Source organism: Lemur catta, chromosome 15, assembly GCF_020740605.2.
Source record: "Lemur catta isolate mLemCat1 chromosome 15, mLemCat1.pri, whole genome shotgun sequence".
Lineage (NCBI taxonomy): Eukaryota > Metazoa > Chordata > Mammalia > Primates > Lemuridae > Lemur > Lemur catta.
The window spans coordinates 25,932,119-25,949,077 of NC_059142.1; the positions used below are offsets into that span (position 1 = coordinate 25,932,119).

The 16,959-nt window shown below is 34.7% G+C and overlaps 1 protein-coding gene across 14 annotated transcripts in view; it reads left to right on the forward strand.

Moving 5' to 3' along the window:
- Nucleotides 1-16,959, forward strand: part of BCAS3 (BCAS3 microtubule associated cell migration factor) — a 553,048-nt gene that overhangs the window by 35,641 nt on the left and 500,448 nt on the right. For all 14 annotated transcript variants that reach the window (XR_006728831.1, XR_006728832.1, XR_006728830.1 and 11 more), the window contains exon 6: nucleotides 16,782-16,863. Coding sequence is in view for 11 of the 14 variants with exons in the window: in XM_045525584.1 (XP_045381540.1) it covers nucleotides 16,782-16,863 (82 nt within the window). In the remaining 3 variants the exon portion in view is untranslated. The remainder of the gene's footprint in view (nucleotides 1-16,781; nucleotides 16,864-16,959) is intronic.

The window sequence follows — 16,959 nt, forward strand, 5'->3', positions numbered from 1 at the left end:
ACCTCCTGCCCCATAATACGCACAACCTCCCCTACTGTCAACATGCTGCATCAGATTGGTAAAATTGTTATAATCAGTTTGAACTTATATTGATACATTACTGTCTGCCAAAGCCCAAATTTACATTAGGATTCATTTTTGGTATTATACTTTCTATGGGTTTTGATAAATAGTATAATGACATATATCCACCATTGTTATAATATATCATACAGAATAGTCTTATTGCCCTAAAAATCCTCTATTTTCTAGCTATTCATCACTCCCTTCCCCCTAAACCCTGGCCACCACTGATCTTTTACCATGTCCACTATTTTGCCTTTTGCAAAATGTCGGAATCACACGGTAGGTAGCCATTCCAGATTGAGTTTTTCCACCTAGTAGTATGCATTTAAGGTTCCCTCATGTCTTTTTGTGACTTGATAGCTTATTTCTTCATAGTGCTGAATAATATTCTGCTGTATGGAATACCACAGTTAATGATAAATAATCTTTTTAAAAATACATACTATATCAAATGCACAAATCTTAAGTCTGGTTTGATGACTTTTTTACTTGTGCCATATGTATATATGTGTGTGTTCATGTAAGTATGTATGGATGTAGTTGTTTATATACACACAAATAAATGAAACCACCATTGGGAAGAAAATGTGGAATATCTTTCTTACTCATAAAGTTCCTTGTCAGTATTATTCCTCCTCTCTTCAGGTTAAGGTTATCAATATTATGGCCACATATTAGTTTTGCATGTATTAAACTTCATTTAGACAGAGGCACACAGTATGTGTACTTTTTTATTTGTTTTCTTTTGCTTAATGTATTTTTTAGATTTGTGTGGTTGTGTGTTGCAGTAGTTTGTTTTTATTATTGTGTTTTATTTCTCTGTTTAAATATATCATACTTTGTTTAGTTATTTTCTTCCTTCTTTCTTTCCCTCCCCTTCCCTTCCCCTTTTTCCCTCCCCCCCTTTCCCCCTTTTTCTCTTGTTTTCCCTTTCCCTTTTTTTGAGACGGAGTCTTGCTCTGTTTCCCAGGCTAGGTTGCAGTGGTGTCATCTTAGCTCACTGCAACCTTAAGCTCCTGGGCTCAGGCAATCCTCCTGTCTCAGCCTTCTAAGTAGGTGAGACTACAGGCATGCACCACCATGCCTGGCTAATTTTTCTTTTTCTTTTCTTTTTTTTCATAGCAATGCCGCCTTCACATAATTTTTCTGTTTCTTTTTTTTTTAGAGATGGCATCTTGCTCTTGCTCAGGCTGGTCTCAAACTCCTGGCCTCAAGCAACCCTCCTGCCTAGGCCTCCCAATTTCTAGGATTGTAGGCATGAGCCACAGTGCCTGGCCAGTTATTTTCTTTTTGATGGGCTTTGTGTTTCTGGCTTTTGACTATTGTGAATAAAGCTTCTGTGAACATTCTTATAGATATATGGTCTTAAAAAAGTATGTACCTAGGAGTGGCATTGTTGGATCTAAGGGTAGGTGGCATATATTTAACTTTATTAGAAATTACCTAAGGGTTTTCCAAAGATGTTGTACGATCATACATTTCCATATGTAATATCTGAGAGTTATAGTTGTTTCACTTACTGCTACCATTGGTGTTGTCAGTCATTTTTAAAAGTTATCTTATCAGCCTTACAAATTATTATATCTATTTTACAGAAAATAATTTTAGGCTTCTGTTTAATATAATCAGTTTCTCCTTGGTTAGGTATAGTATTGCAAATCTGTCTACTGCAGTCAATAGGTATAGTATTGCAAATCTGTCTACTTCAGCCTATCAAGATAGGCTTACGGAACCAATAAAATATAACAAGCTCAGTCTTTTTAAAGTGGAAAGAGGCTATAAGCCAAAATTGACTTATCTGTTGCACTGTTTTCTCTCTTCAGTTTTCAATTGGGGACCTATTCAGCATGTAATAAAATAATGAATTGAAAGGAATCTAGTTTGTATGTCAGAGTGATTATGAAGTGTTTATGACAGCTCCCTGGCTGACACTCTCTATAATGGTGTTACATTGACTTCTGAACACCTCCTAGTCTGCCTCCAGGCATGTGTGTCAGTGTAGTCTGAGTGGCTTTACATTAACATCTACCCTGAGAAAGATCTTTTGACTACAGAAGTGTTAGTTGCAAATGGAAGATACCATTAGGCAGCTTCAAAGGACTGGAATGATATTTGGATTGGTGGGTGCTGAAGTAATGGCTGGGGTTTTGAAGTGTAATGTCTAAATCAGTGTTGCATAACTGAAGGAACCTGTGAGTTCAAACTGCTTTTCTTTGATCTTCCTTTAGAAAATCAGGCTGAAGGGGAAAGGTTAAAGTTGTCTTAAAATAGTCCTTTCTATGTGTGCAAAAATCTGGAAGTATGAAAATATGATTACAAGTTCCATTCATTATTTGTGTTCTGTGGTTTTCATATTGTTCTTGAAACTCACTTCTTTCCTGCCTCAAGTTTTGTATTTTGAATTTAGTGTCAAGACCAAAATACAGACTGGTTGCTATATCCTTTATGTGGTCAGCAAATCTCTGTTCTATAAGTTGTTAGTCCTCACAAATATGCATTTTAGGTGGTTTTGTGGTTTGCTTTTTTTTTCTTGATGATATACACAGCAGGTTACAGAGATACTGACACTCTGACATTAACTGAATCATTTGTGGTTAGGCAGACAAAAATAAAACAAAAAACTTGTTACCCACTTCCCCTTAATTTTAGGATCTTTCAGAAGGACTGGTCTTTACTATTAGGAAAACTTTCCTTAAAGTATGCTATCTTAAGTTTTTGAAATTGTTAAGGCGGGACTGTAACACATAAAATAACACACTGGCAGTGACTTGTTAGATTAAAAAAAGGCCTAAGTTTAAGGCGTTTTAAGAATCTCTCATTAATACACTGTTTTAAATAGTATATTATTAATAATAGATTTGGATGCCTCTTTGGGCTGGTCATTTTTGGCAGTCTCTTCCTTTGTTTCTGTATCTATAGAATGAAAATATATCATCAAATTGGCTTACAGGGTGACTCTAGGGAGAGACTATCAGGCAGAGTCTTGCTGTGTTGCCCAGGCTAGAGCACAGAGGCACAATCATAGCTCTCTGCATCCTTGAACTCCTGGGCTCAAGCGATCCTCCCACCTCAGCCTCCTGGAGTAGCTAGGCCTGTGTGGGAGCCACCACGCCCGGGTATTTTTTTTTTTTTTTTATTTGTGGAGAGGGGGTTGCTGTGTTGCCTAGGGTGGTCTGAAAGTCCTGGCCTCAGGCGATCCTGCTGCCTGGTCTCACATCCCAAAGAGATGGGATTATTGGTGTGAGCCACAGTGTCCAGCCTGTCTGCTGTTCATAGAACTTGCTTTATAGTTATAATGGCCACTCATGTAGCTAGGTGAAGTCTTTTTGTCGCTTAACTGAATTCTCAACATAAGGCGATACCTGCCATGCCTCCTTCCATTCCTCTTTATAATTTTGCCATTTCTCCCCAATTAAAAATAAATTTTTACTTTTTAAGTTAAAACTAACGAAGCAATCTTCTTTTTAAGGAACGTCATTATATTCAGTCTGTATAATTAGTACGTGTGAAACAATTAGCATCTTGATAACTATATCCTTGTGCTAAAGGCATGCAATTTTAAAAATAGTTTTTCAGGCTCCCAAGGTGAAGAAATAACGTGGGTTACTATGCTTCAGGAGGCCCCAGGCTCAAAACTAGCCCGAGTTAAATAAATACAACTCACATGGCATTCAGTGTGTTAAATGGATTAAGAGAGGTCCTTTTGTTGCTTTAGGACGTGAATTTCTTAGTATAAGACTTTCTTCTCTGATCTTTCTATATTTTTACCCTTTATCCTCAAATTTTTTGTTTTTATTTTTGCTATGGGGAAGATTAACATTTATTTGTGGGATATTTACATTTTTCTATATTTTCTATATATATTTAAATTACCAGACCTTATTTTTTTTGAAGTAGTTTTAGGTTTACAGAAAAACTGAGGGGCAAGTACAGAGACCTCGCATGTATCTCCCCAGCACCTCCTCTTCATTTTCCCTTATTGTTAACATTTTGGGTTAGTGTGGTACATTTGTTACACAATTGATGAGCCAATTTTGACAGCTTATTAACAACTGAAGTCCTTAGATTACTTTTTTCCCTAATAAAAAATTTTATTGGTGTTACTTTTTAACTTTTAAAACTAATGAAATGATTTTCTTTTTAAGGAAGTTTAGTTGTGTCCATATGGTTATTACATATGAAACAACTGGAAAAGATTAATAACAATACATTTGTATATATAAATGGGTTATTTTTTGATCACTAGTAGTAAAAAAACAGGTTCCAAGTAAAAACATTATATAAACACAAAAGCTAGAGACAGTGGAGACTGGCTTGATTGTTTCTATGGGAGTATAAAGACTAGTGTGATAAAAACACTCATTGCAGCCTCAAACTCCTGGGCTCAAGCGATCCTGCTGCCTCAGCATCCCAAGTAGCTGGGACTACAGGCGCATGCCACCATGTCCAGCTAATTTTTTATTTTTAGTAGAGATGGGGTCTCGCTCTTGCTGAGGCTGGTCCCAAACTCCTGAGCTCAGGCAGTCATCTGGCCTCGACCTCCCAGACTAATAGGATTACAAATGTGAGCCAGCTCACCCCCGGCCTCATCAATTCATTTCTTCAACAAGCATCTCCTTGGTTGACCTATGATTTATTAAGTGCCAATTATGTGTTACTTACTTTCAAATATGTAATCATAACAGTTGCCTCGTTAGGTAAGTTATTACCCTTATATTAAAGCCAGGCTCAAATTTTGCAAATTTATATAGCTAATAAATATTGTCCAGTTTTGTTTCTGCTAAAATACAGTTAGAATCATTGATATTTGTAACTGATGATCTTGTATAATTTATGTACTTTGCATTGTCGGGACAGGGTATGATTTTTGGAATAAGAATAAAACTTCCAGAGTCTCAGCTATTGGCTGCTTTTGCTCTGACTTACCAGTTGGAATTAGAGCCATTACTTACTCTGAAGACTCTATGAAAGGTATTTTTGATATTTTTGACTGAAAGGCAAAATGTGCTTCAGATAAACGTAAGGAATTCTTTTCCTGTTGTCTTCTATATGTGGTGGACCATTTTCAAAATCAGTTTATGGCTGGGCACAATGGTGCATGCCTGTAGCCCCAGCTACTCTGGAGTCCAAGGCAGCAGGATCACTTGAGCCCAGGAGTTTGAGACCAGCCTGGACAATATAGCAAGACCCTGTCTCTAAAAATTTTTTTTAAAAAGTCAGATTGTTTCCTTATAGTTGAGTTTTAAAAGTACTTTGTATATTTTGACAATGGTATTTTTTCAGATGTCTTGCAAACATTTTCTCTCAGTCTGTGAGTTGTCTTATTCTTTTGACGTTGTCTTTTGTGGTACAGGAGTTTTTAGGCAAGTCTAACATCACTTTTTTTCTCACGTGAATGGTGCCTTTGGTTTATCCAAAAAGTCGTCACCATACCCAGCATCAACTATGTTTTCTCCTTTGTTACTTTTTAAGAGTTTTATGGTTTTGTGTTTTACATTTAGATCTACAATCCATTTTGAATTAATTTTTGTGAAGGGTGTAAGGTCTGTGTCTACATTCATTTTATTGCATGTGGATGTCCAGTTGTTCCAGCACCATTTGTTGAGAAGACTATCTTTGCTTTGTTGTATTGCCCATGCTCTTTTGGTGAAGATCAGTTGACTATATTTATGTGGGTTTATTTGTGGGTTCCCTATTCCGTTAATCTAATTGTCTATTCTTTCAGCAATACTACAGTCATGATTAGTGTAGCTTTATTATAAGTTTAAGGGGTAGCATCAGTTTTCTGACTTTGCTCCTTCAATATTGAGTGGGATATTCTGAATCTTTTGCCTCTCCATAGAAACTTATAGAATCTGTCAATATCAGCAAAATAACTTGCTATGATTTTGAGAATGGATTGAATCTATAGATCAAGTTGGGAAGAACCAACATCTTGAGAATATTGAGTCTTCCTATCCACAAATGTGGAATGTCTCCCAATTTATTTAGTTCTTTTTTGATATCTTTCATCAGTTTTGTAGCTTTCTTCATATAGAGGTACATATTTGTTAGATTCATTCCTAAGTATTTCATTTTTGGGTTGCTAAGATACATGGTAATGTATTTTTAATTTCAAATTCCATTTGTTCAATGATGGTATATAGGAAAGTGATTGACTTTTGCATATTAATTTTTTGTCCTGCAACCTTGCTATAATTGTTTATTAGTACCAGGAGTTTTTTTTCTTGATTCTTTGGGATTTTATACATAGATGATCATATCCTTTGTGAACAGAGAGAGTTTTATTTCTTTCTTTCCCAATCTATATACTAGAGATGGGGAACCTTTTCATGTTGGAAGGCCACATTAATGTAGTTGTAACCAAATAAGGCTGCATTCAAGAAACTTCAGTTAGATATACTTAAAAATGTACATTATTTTGTAAAAAATTTAACTACTGTGTACTTAGTAATTTCAACAAATGAAAATCACTTGGTAATTTTAAGGTTAACTAACCTTTAATGACTTTATTGTGTCTACTCTTTGTTGGAAAGCATTTGAGTATTCGGTTGGAGGTCTGCAGTTTCAGTTGATCCTCTAGATGAGTATCAGTCATTTGTGACCTTAAGGATGTCTTGATTTGGGTTAGGTAGAAGAATGTAGATTCCCAGCAATAAGTGGTTGAAAAGCAAGAAAGCATTTTAGGGGCATGTTGCCGAAGGTGTGTGTGTATTCTACTGCATTTTTCCATATTTTAATTGAGTCTTTCTTAGCATCAAACAATGACTTTAAAATGTCATCTACTGACAGCTTAATCAATTCCATCTGTAGCTCTTGGAGTGCTTTGGTGATATCAACTAAGTGAGGCTGAAATGCAAATTTGAGTGTGATGTCATGATTCCCAAAGTCAGTGAACCTTTCATTGTATTCTCTAATTAGTAGGTCTGTAACAGCTGTGTATTCTCCCAAACATTCACATATATCATCCTGCTCATCAATGACCTTTGCTAACTGGGGAAAATGTTTATCTGAAATTTCCTTTTGAAGTAGTGTTTTGAAAAAAGATAGCTTTTTTCCAAAATGCTTGAATGTTTTTGCCACATATCATATATAGACTTAGTTTTACTTTGGACAAAAGTATTCAAGTTGTTTTGATTTGACCTGATATCACACAGAAATGAGGCATTGCTATAGAAATCTTTTCTCAATAATTCATATTCCTGATTCTGTTCTTCATAAAATTTATCTGTTCTCGCAGAGAGAAACTTTTGGCTAACACCTGTCCGTGCAATAGCCAACACACTTGAGAATTATATGGCAAATCCACACTGAATATCTCAAGGTTCAACATTAGCATGTTAGGAAACTGTCAATGCTATGTTGCATTTGCACAAATATAGTTAACAATACTTATAACTTGTTGCAGTGTCACTTAAGGTAGTAGCTTTAGTACAGAGGTTTTGCTGATGTAAGATACAATGAAAAGAAATGAGAGCATCTGGATCTGTTAATACTTTATCTGTGCAATAAACCCTTCATGTTTTCCTGTCATGGAAGGTGCACTGTCTGTACATACACTCATTAAATTTACCAAATTCATTTTTTTTCTCCACTCCTCCATCCTCCTAAATTTACCAAATTCAGTCCAACTTCAAATATCTATCTTGAAAGTAGCTGAAGATGCCTATTCCCCATGTTCTGTTTGCAAGAGTGCCCAAAGCGAATAACTTTTTGTAGCAAAGAAAATCTTCTGTTATGACCTGAATGAACTAGTATCAGTTGATTCATCCAAAGCAATTGAATAATATATATTTTCCTTGCAGTGAGTTTTGGCACATTGTGCCTTTCAAGGAATTGGTCCATTTTATTGAGGTTATCAAATTTGTGGGCATAGAGTTGTTTATAATGTTCCTTTATTATCTTTTTAATGCCCACGGATCTGTAGTGATCTCCCTTCTTTCATTTCTGATATTAATTTGTGTCTTCTCTCTTTTAGTTAGCTTGGCTGGAGTCCTAATGATTTTTTTTATTGATCTTTTCAAAAAACCAGCTTTGGTTTTATTGATTTCCTCTTTTCAATTTCATTGATTTCTGCTCTAATTCAGTCTATGCTATAGATTTCCCTCTATGTACTTTCACTGCATCCCATGAATTTTGATTAGTGTTTCTTTTTGTTTTTTTTTTTTTTTTGAGACAGAGTCTCCCTGTCTCCCTGGCTAGAGAGTGCAGTGGCATGATCATAGCTTACTGCAACCTCAAACTCCTGGGCTCAAGCAATCCTCCTGCCTCAGCCTCCTGAGTAGCTGGGACCATAGGTGGGTGCCACCACACCCAGCTAATATTTTCTATTTTTTGTAGAGATGGGGTATCGCTCTTGCTTAGGGTGGTCTCAAACTCCTGACCTCAAGTGATCTTCCCATCTTGGCCTCCTAGAGTGCTATGATTACAGGTGTGAGCCGCTGCACACTAAGATGTACTTTCATTTTCATTTATTTTTAAATATATTTTTAAAAATATTCAAAATATTTTTAAATTTCTGTGGAGCTTTCTCTTTTGACCCTTGTGTTATTTAGAATTATGTTGTTTAATCTCTAAGTATTTTGTTATTTTCTGCCTATCTTGCTATTATTCATTTTTAGTTTAATTCCATTGAGGTCTGAGAGCAGACACCATATGATTTCTGTTCTTTTAAATTGTTAAGGTATGTTTTATGGTCCAGAAGGTGACCTATCTTAGTGTATCATGTGATCTTGAAGAATGTGTATTTTGCTTTTATTGGAAATAGTCTATAGATGTCAATTATGTCCAGATGATTGATGGTGCTATTGAGTTCATCTATGTCCTTCTGTGATTTTCTGGCTGCTGGATCTGTGTATTTCTGATGGAGGGGTGTTAAAGTCTCCAGCTCTAATAGTGGATTCATCCGTTTCTTCTTAAAATTCTGGCAGTTTTTGCCTCATGCATTTTGATGCTTTGTTGTTAGATACATACACATTAAAGACAGTTATGGCTTCTTGGAGTATTGACCCCTTTATTGTTATATCTATTTTTTATCTGTGGTATCTTTCTTTGCCCTGAAATCTGCTCTGTCTGAAGTTAATATATCTCCTATTGCTTTGTTTTGATTCTTGTTAGCATGAGATACCTTCCCTTTACTTTTTAATCTCTATGTGTCTTTATCTTTAAAGTGGGTTTCTTGTAGACAACATATAGTTGGATTTTATATTTTAATTCACATTTGCAATCTCTGTTTTTTAATTGGTATATTTAGACCATTGATGTTTGTGGTGCAATATTATTGGTATAGATGAATTAATACCTATCATATTTGTTACTCTTTTATGTTTGTTGCCCATATTTTTTTATTCCTGCTTTTATCTTCTACACTTTTCCTGCCTTTTGTAGTTTAACTGAGCATTTTATGTATTGCTTTCTTTTCTTAGCATATCAATTATACTACTTTTAAAACTTCTTTTAGTGGTTGCCCTGGAGTTTGCAAGGTACATTTATAACTAATCCAAGTCCACTTTCAAAGAATGCTGTATTGCTTCATGAGTAATGCAGTACATAATATTAACAAAATATTGCTAATTCCTCACTCTTCTTTCTTATATCATTACTGTTATTTATTTCACTTATATATAAGCATACATAAGCACATATACATATACACATATATGCCTATACATAAGCATACATAATTGAGTACATTGTTGCTATTATCTTGAACAAACTATTACCTGTTAAAACAATTAACAAAAATAAAAGTTTTATTTTACATTCACTTATTCCTTCTCCGATGTTTTCATTCCTTAATGTAGATCTCAGTTTCTAACCTTTATTGTTTTCTTTCTCTGCAGAACATCTTTTAACATTTCTTGTAAGGCAGCTCTACTGGCAATAAATTCCCTCAATTTCTGTTTGAGAAACTCTTTATTTGTCCTTCAAAATTATTTTTGAAGGCTAATTTTGCAAGATTAGGAATTATAGGTTGGTTCCCCGCTCCCCCCCCCCCACAATACTTTAAATATTTCACTCTCCTTGCTTGCATCGTTTTTGAGGAAAAGGCAATGTAATTCTTATCCTTGCTCCTCTATAAGTAGGTGTTTTTTTCCTCTGGCTTCTTCTTTCCTTTCCTTCCTGCTTTCCTGCCTTTCCTTTCTTTCTTTCCTTTGCAGTGGCCTTATCATACCTCACTGTAACCTCGAATTCCTGGCTTCAAGAAACCCTCCTGCCTCAGCCTCCCACGTAGCTGGGAATACAGGCATGAGCCACCATAGCTGGCTAATTTTTAAATTTTTTGTAGAGATGGGTCTTGCTATGTTGCTGGGCTGTCTCAAACTCCTGGCCTCAAATGATCCTCCCACCTTGGCCTCCGAAATTGCTAGGATTACAGTTGTAAGTCACTATGCTCACCCTCAAGATTTTTTTCCTTATTTTTGATTTTTTTCAAGTTTGTAAATGATATGCCTTGGTGTAGGTTTTCTTTTGGGCATTTATCCTGCCTGTTCTTCTCTGAGCTTATCCTATCTGACTGTGGTTCTGATACTTGTGTAAGTCTCTTCAAACTGTGTTTTTTTTTTGTCTTTTAGTATGCTTTCTAATATATTATTAAAAGGAGGGAAATATGGTAAATGGGCCTTTAGTAATGTAGTGGTAGTGTGTGGGGTGTGGAAGCATTGTATAATCCTATGATTAAGTCTCAGTCTTTTCAAGTGCTTCACAGTTTTTTATTATATTTTTAACCTTCTTAGGTAAGACAGGAAGGCTAGAGGGGACTAGAGTTGGGTATTTCTCTTTCCTTAGGTAGGTTAGGCTCTAATATAACCCTAGCAGGCTAGGCTGTGGTAAAATAGTTTCTCCTGGGGACAAGCCTTGTCAGAATGCTCTGACATATTTTAAAATAGTTCCATTTTTCACACCCATTGCCAGAGAGGTTCGACGGGATTTTTCATTTTCTTCAGTATTTACTGTTAGGACTTAGGTAGAGCTTCTGGAGATAAAACACATAAATGTGAGGGCTTTCCCTAGGACTGGTTTGCCCTAGAGTTTTTATCTCTCTGGCTTGTCCACATTGAGCCTCTAGTATTTTGTGAATCATAATTTAGGTGTTTCTACCCTGATACTGGTTCATGTAGAGGATTCTGCTTGTGGATTTCTGCTACTGTAAATTGTGATTCTATGTATTCGCCTATCTGTCTCTCCAATTTTTAAAATTATTTTATGAGGCCATCTCAGCTTCAGAAGTCTCTCTAATTTTTGAGGCTGTGGTTTGCCCTGTGACCTCATTTCTCCAATGGATATAAGAAGAGTTGTTGATTTTTTAGTTTGTTCACAGCTTTTTACTTGTGGTTAGGACGAAGTGAAGACTTCTAAGCTCCTTACATGCCAGACTGGAAACTGAAAAGCTAACTTTTTACAAATCAGTATTTTTCTACTTAAAGCAACATTGTGTTTTTATAACCCAACCATTGTACCTTAGTTGAGGGAAGGGTTGGTCATTATTGTGTTTGACTTAAGATATGAATTTGATTAGGTACAAAAAAATCTCTACCTTTTTCCAAAGCTGCTGAAATGAGTCCTTGAATCTCATTCATATTCCATAAAATATCATACTTATCTATGGAAATGAAGGGTCCTTCAGGACAAGAGTCTTATGTCATCTGCCCTCATCGAAAGCCATTGTAAATAAAGACCATCTGTTTATATAATTACTTTTAGACAGCATTACATATCCATAGGAGGCTGATTTATGCATTTCATACAGCATACATCAATTGATTTAAATCCATAATTTATTCTGTACACCCACCAGAATGGCTGCCACTAGTTGTTGGCTAGGATGTGGAATAGATAGAACCTTCATACATTGCTGGTAGAAGTGTAAATTGCTACAATCACATTGTAAAACAGTTTTATTAAAATTTATAAAAGGTGTATATATGCCTACCCTAATACCTTTATGTAGAAGCAGTTATTCTACTAGATATATACCCAAAAGAAATGCAGAAATATGCATACATGTTTACACAAAGACATTTGTGAAAATAGGCGTAGTAATATTCTTTATGATGTTATTTTCAACATAGTAAAATAATGATTCTCATACAACTATATAATGGACAGATGTTCTAGAGTTTATTTAACTCATTTATTAATGAGGGATTTGGGAAGTTACTGCAGCTGGCTTAAAGTAGAAGGTGCAGATCATATATAGGCAATTAGGAATACTGAAATGAAGTTGCTAATAGATGCAAACCTCATTAATATCCTGTTGGCATTACAATGTACTGTTTGGTATCATCTTTTCTACAAAGTGGAATTTGATTGTATCTCTACCAGACAAAATTTATTTGCATTTCTGTGCACAAGAATCTATTGCATTACTATCGGTTTGCTGTTGGAGGATTGTAAAATACCCCAAAGACAAAGGTGTGGATCTCTAGAATCAGATAACACCAGAGGGTCCACTACCACTAACTGTTGGTAATCCAGTGAAAAACCACACAGTAATCTTTTTCCCATTTCAAAATCTTTCGCAATTTTCCTTGATATCTGATTAAGAGCCAAAAACTAGAAGCCAAAAACTCAAAATACCCCAGAGGCCCATGAATAATCGAATGGATAAAATTGTAGTATTTTCATACAGTGGAAATCTATAGCAACAGGAATTAAAAAGCTACAATCCCATGCAGCAACATGAATTAATTTCATAAGCATAGTAGTGTGTGAAAAAAGCCATTCACAAGAGTACGTACTGTGTGAACCCATTTACATTAAGATGAACAAGTAGAGCTTATTATATAAGGTTTTACAAATCAGGATTGTGGTCATGGTCACTCTTGACTTGGGGTTATGCCTGGGAAGGACATGGCAGGACCTTGTGAGTATCCATTATATTGTTTCTTGATGCCTGTCAGTACAGAGGTATATTAACATTTAAAACTCATTAAGCTATACAGATACTTATGAGTTATGTATTTTTTCTGTGTTTGTTATCTTTCAGTAAAGTTTACTTAAAAAATCATTTGCAGACCACAAACATCCATTTAGCTAGTGTCTGTAGGGGAAGGTAGGGAGATCTGAATATGTAATCTTATCCTAATTCTGTGGCATTGTAGAGCATTATTTTTATTGTCCTTGGTATTTGGTTGAATTTTCTATATTGTAGTAAGATAGTCTATGAAAAGTTATCAGGATTTCAGAAACAAGTTTGGCTCTGAGGACTAGATGAACTTCAGTTGCTTTTAGAGAATTCTAAAAGCCCTTCCAGAAGTTTTATAGCCTTTTCTGTGTGTTTATTATTGTCTAGGCTGTTGTAATTTCCTTTTTCCTTAGATTGAGTTGTGAGATTCTAAAATTGTACTCCCCCTCACCCTGTTTTTTGGTTTGGTATGTCATTTGCATATTTTCACCATGCGAAAGCTATTTTCTATGGTTGGAAAAGATTTTTTTCCCTACAGTGTGAACAAATCATTCTTTGTTCTCCTTATTGTGCCTCCAAACTGGTACGTCCGGTTTATGCCCCGAACAACAAAAGTCTGTCATCAGAAATTAAAATGCCAGTAAGAACAAAGGCAGAGATCATGAGGAGCTCTTGGAGAGGTTTCCTCCCAGTTTGCTCCTCTTCCCAAGTTACCACAGTTGCCAGGAAGTTGGAACACTGCTTGGTACACTCCTTCCTTGTAGTTCTGCTCTTGTATATATTGTTATTGTTGGTTTAAAACTGAACTTACAGCTTCATATAATTCTTTTCAGGATCTTATAAAATCCTCATCTTTGAGATTCTTTGCCATTTTCATTCAATGAACTCTTTTTGAGAAACCTAAGATTCACTTTTGAGAAAATGTGTTGACTTTAAAAAAAATCAGTTTTGGCACTCATTTATGTTAAAGCAAAATTATCAGTGAACATACTTTATAAAATTATTAGAGGCAATTCAGAATGATAACTAAAGCAGTGTGTAAGGACATGTCCATCCTCTGTGTGTCCTTTCTAAAATGTACACATCCTGTCTGTGTACACTTTGATAGCAGTGTTTCTGTTCTGAAATGGTATTCTCATGTAGAGTTTGCACATCCCATTTAGAGAGTTCTCTCCTCTAGGAAGTTTGACATCTGTGGCTCACAAAGGATAGTTGAGAATTTTTTTTTTAAATTTTATTTTATGGGGTGGGCTCTGGTCGGGAGCTGAGATTGAGGGAAAGAGCTGGTAGTTTAGAATTATGCTTCTAATTTCAGTAGGTTGCACAGTCATGATTTTAATATATTCACAAATATCTGTAAATGAAACATAATACTTTTCCCCCTCTTCCCTGTTATAATTAAACAAAGATTCTAGAACCTTAACTTCGAGGTAATGAAGAATGGGCAATGAATGTGGGTGCATTTTATAATCAGTCCTAATGTTTTTTCTCACCTGTTACTTTACATATAAAGAGGGATTTAGAATAGAAGCTTAGGATAATAGGCATTTAGGTTTGTTTTGAAAATTGTTTTGCTAAAAAGCATGGTGTGTTCGGATTTCAAAATGTTTTTCTATGTCAAAGTAAGTTCTTGCGTATTAAATACAGTGGTAAATCTTTATCATATAGTGAGTATGCCAAGACAGATTTGTTATATTTTTTATTTTTTAGTATAATTGTGTACAACAGCTCAGTTAAATGTGATTATACTTTTTTAACATTAAGCCTTTGTTTGAGAGAACCAAAAGCTAAATGCTAGACCTCTGGCATGTAGAAATAATAATACAGAGCAGTAGATTTTGTATCAGAACACTATAATTTGTTATAAGTGTAGACCTTATAGGTGAGAAGTATTTTTCATTCCTCTGAATAATTTCAATGTAAGTTCTATAGTATTATTTTAAAACTTGTTTTTAATTTTCGTAGCAATAGAAATAGCAAGTATATTGGAAAAGAGTGTTATTTATCTGTTGCCCAATAATTTATTGTCAAAATGTAAATGACTTGGCAGTGTTTTTATTCTTTTGGCTATTGTTAAAATTTCAAGTGTTAGGTAGGTGAAATAGCCAATAAACCACCTGTAATATAATTAGATTACATTAGTGTTACATCTTTTAGTGTATGTGTGCCTAAAATCAAAGAGATTGTAATTTTTAGATTTTAGAGAATGTATGATTACTGCATTGGGTGGGAGTTTGAACAAAATAACCTTTTATGGCTTTTTCTAAATTTTAAATTCAGTTCTGTTGTCATCAAATGTAGACTATAATGGCCATGGTGTTCATTTTGAAAATTAAAGGTTACAAAGGAATTTGCAGAGCATATAAGTTCGTACAGTGTGCTATATTGAATTTATAGCTTTTGTGTGTATCATTGGTGGTAGGTGGTGCTATTGTTGCACAGTTAGTTCTAGCATTCCTCACATCTTCTGCATCCCAAGTGTTACAGAAGGATTTGTCACTGCAGCCGTTAAATAAGTTGTGGTAATTATCTTAAGCAAAATGAATGTGATGGCTGTTTGGGCATTGCCATAATTTAACATTTATAAGAAACAAAAATATTTATAGTTTTCAGTTCTTAAGTTCAGATAGAAGAGAAGCTGAAAACCTAAAAAGGTATTTTCTCTAAAAGGCAGCTCTGTACATTTATAGTTTAATATTGTAATATTTATAAGCCTTTTATTTTATAATATATACATTTTTGATATTTTAAACTGCTTGTTTGGCACTACTATTTAACAAAATACCTTCAGTATGTTTCCTCTATTGAATTTTTATCTTTATTACATCTGTTGTATGTTCTTGGGTATTTAGAACTAGTTTTATAATGTTTGCCGTTTTCTCTGACATATATTCCATCACACACCAGGCAGTTATGAAAATGTATTGAGAACTACAGTACCACATATAGTAGGCCTGGGAAGCCATCCTTAACTAATTCTAGTTTAACCTATTCAGCACTTCAATTAACACTTGAAAAGTGGTCATTTTCACACTTGACGCATATTAGCATACCTCTTTTACCCTTTGGATTAGTAGTATACTGTACTCTTTATATCTGAGGAGTAAGTCTGATATAACTCAAAGTGAATGTACTTTCATGCAGTGTTTGATCTATGTATAATAAAAATAACTTTTAACGTTGCTTACATATAACTTTTTTGTACACACAGGATTGAAATTAAAAGTATTCTGGAGGTCTTTTTAGCAGCTTTTCCTTCTCATTTTATAATTACCAAAGTATATAGGCTTATTGAGGTTAAATGATTTATTCAAGGTTAACAGATAATGAGTTGCAGAACTATAACTGGTACCTAAGTTATTCACATTTCACTTATGTTTTCTTTGCAACATATATTGCTTTTTCATTTACAACATATTTGTTAAAGTTGCTACAATATTTAAGTAGAGCTTTTGGAATAGCATCGTGGTTGCTTTGCTATGACATGGAAGGCAGTTGTGCAGAAACTGCGCAGATTTCTAATAGTTTAATAAGATAAAAATTATAGACTTCTAGAACAGACCTTTTTTTGTTTGTATTAATTGTGTACTCTTATAATTTTCTAAAATTGCTTATGGTAATTAAAGATATGAGTATATTTAATGTGTATGACCAACCATAAATGTGTGTGGGTATATCTGTGTGTGTGTGTATATATGTATATGTTTTAGACAAAAAATTATAAAATTTAGGAGACCTTATTTTCATATAATAATGATGTGACCTGCATTTTCATTTACTGAATTTTTTTCTGTCTTCCCTTACGCAGATCAGTGGGGAAGCACAGGAGCTCTTCTCTGTACGACATGGCCCAATTCGAGCAGCTAGAATCTTGCCTGCTCCACATTTTGGTGAGTGTAGCCCTTAAGCAAAAACAAATCATTCAGAAAGAGTTTCTCCTTTGTTGGTCTTGGACTACAGACAGCAAGAATGATAACTAAAGTCTG